This window comes from Amphimedon queenslandica, unplaced genomic scaffold, assembly GCF_000090795.2.
Source record: "Amphimedon queenslandica unplaced genomic scaffold, v1.1 AMPQUscaffold_7037_Cont21008, whole genome shotgun sequence".
In the NCBI taxonomy this organism is placed as follows: Eukaryota; Metazoa; Porifera; class Demospongiae; order Haplosclerida; family Niphatidae; genus Amphimedon; species Amphimedon queenslandica.
This window is the reverse complement of record NW_003552675.1, coordinates 1-1,999: the sequence shown is the minus strand read 5'-3', so window position 1 is coordinate 1,999 and position 1,999 is coordinate 1. Positions and strand designations below refer to the sequence as shown.

The window sequence follows — 1,999 nt, the reverse complement described above, 5'->3', positions numbered from 1 at the left end:
TGTAGAATGTAAACTACTAAACTACGTATGGTACATGTACCACGTGGATGGGGTAGGTGGGTGTGGTATAGGCTTTTAATCAAGAATGGGCGTCTAAACAAGCATGGGCGTTTATTGTCAAAGTTATGTGCTGTCTCTAGGCGTTTATACAGGCATGGGCGTTTATAGGGAGTAGGCGTTTCCACGAGGAAATACGGTACATGTACATGTACAATTATTTATTTATTTATTGTTTATTATTCTTTACCTCAATATTCTGTTTCATTGCGATACTGCAACGATTGGCCTTCATAGCAGATGCAACCTTTAAAAATAATAAATAATGACCAATGACATCATATGACATCATACTTCAATCCATTGGGTAACACCAGACACTAAGAGCTGAGAACGATATGTTTCCATGGCAACGAGGTACCTCCCCCTTTGCCTCTTCTTTTCTTTGGCATAAAGATGCCAAATTCTCAGCAGCTGTAGATAAAATACATGTACATGTACACGTCACATTTTAAATGCGTTTATTAAAGTTGACAAAAAGTAATGTCAGCATTAATGTACCTTTCTTTCCAATGTCCTGCCCCAGTGGTAAAGAGAGAGTGTGGTTTGATGGCGATTAACTAATGTCTCCATAAACTAAATTAATAAAAATACATGTACACTATATTCTTCTCTAACTTGTACTCTCCATTTCAAATAATATGAAGAAATTAGTCTTGTCTTATTAAAATAGTCGCCTTTTCTGGTCAACTCCTGTAGAAAATGATAATTAACATACAACATAACATACATGTACATACATGTACATGTATGTACATGTATATCCAAACATTAATTTTCACAAAAAGGTACTTTCATGAACAAATAATTTCAGCTAAAGTATACTGTATGTACATGTATAGTAGGATAATGTATTTCATTTTTACTCTTTGCTTGACTTGAGTGTTGTGATAGGAGAGCCATCCTTTAAAAGAAATTGCTAGCAATCTTCTCCGTTTGAATTTGTGTCCTTTGTCTCTCATGACACGATACGATCTTCTATCTTGAGCATGCTTCAACCAAACAACAAAAATATCCCTCAAAATAACTATCAATAGTAATAATAATAATAATAATAATAGTAATAATAATAATAATAATAACTATTTTAATAATGACAACGTGCTCATCCAATACCATGTTCAAGAGCAGTCCTTAATACAGCGACTTTACTCTCAGCTACAGCTTTCTCTTCTAATCTCCTAATCATAGACTGCCTCCATATTCTCCAGTGCTGAATACAGCAGAAAGAAATTGAAGAGAAAGAGAGAGAGGATGAACTTACTGCAATCAGTAGTGTCTTGTGTCTGTGAACTAGTGACATTGTTAATAGTCTCCGCCTCCTTCGAATGTTATCTACATTAACCTTCCAATCATGCAAAGTATTACTAGAAGAACAAAATGAGAATTATATGTACTTCTTCTTAGGGCTTAACAAAACTTTTGGTTTTTTTTTCAAAAATTGGCTTGTTTTTTAAATGCTCATAACTTGAAAAAAATATGTCAGAATCAGCTCAAACTTTCTACACATCATAAGGACATCAATATGTATCAGAAAATGTAATAAAAATTTGGGGTGATTTCGGAGCCATTTTTTGAAAAAAAACCATGGGCTACTTTGACGTTTTCTTAAAATGGCCGTAACTTGAAAAATTGAAGTCGGAATCAACTCAAACTTGCTACATATCATAAGGACATCAATATGTATCAGAAAATGTAATAAAAATTTGGGGTGATTTCGGGGCCATTTTTTGGAAAAAACCATGGGCTATAGCCTTGGGTATTTTTCAGAATTTTGATGTTTTCTAAAATGGCCATAAACTTGAAAAATTGACGTCGGAATCAGCTCAAACTTGCTACACATCATAAGGACATCAATATGCATCATAAAATGTAATAAAAATTTGGGGTGATTTCGGAGCCATTTTTTGAAAAAACCATGGGCTATAGCCTTGGGTATTTT

General features: G+C 33.8%; 1 protein-coding gene across 1 annotated transcript; it reads right to left on the bottom strand.

Moving 5' to 3' along the window:
* Positions 1-247: 247 nt before the first annotated feature.
* Positions 248-1,490, bottom strand: LOC109591859 (uncharacterized; the record flags this gene model as incomplete). Its single annotated transcript, XM_020007473.1, has 7 exons — positions 1,322-1,490; positions 1,174-1,270; positions 924-1,084; positions 676-750; positions 559-633; positions 352-471; positions 248-304 (listed from the first exon to the last, which is right to left on the bottom strand). Coding segments are annotated over exons 1-7 (624 nt in total), but the record flags the coding sequence as incomplete, so codon positions are not given.
* Positions 1,491-1,999: the final 509 nt, after the last annotated feature.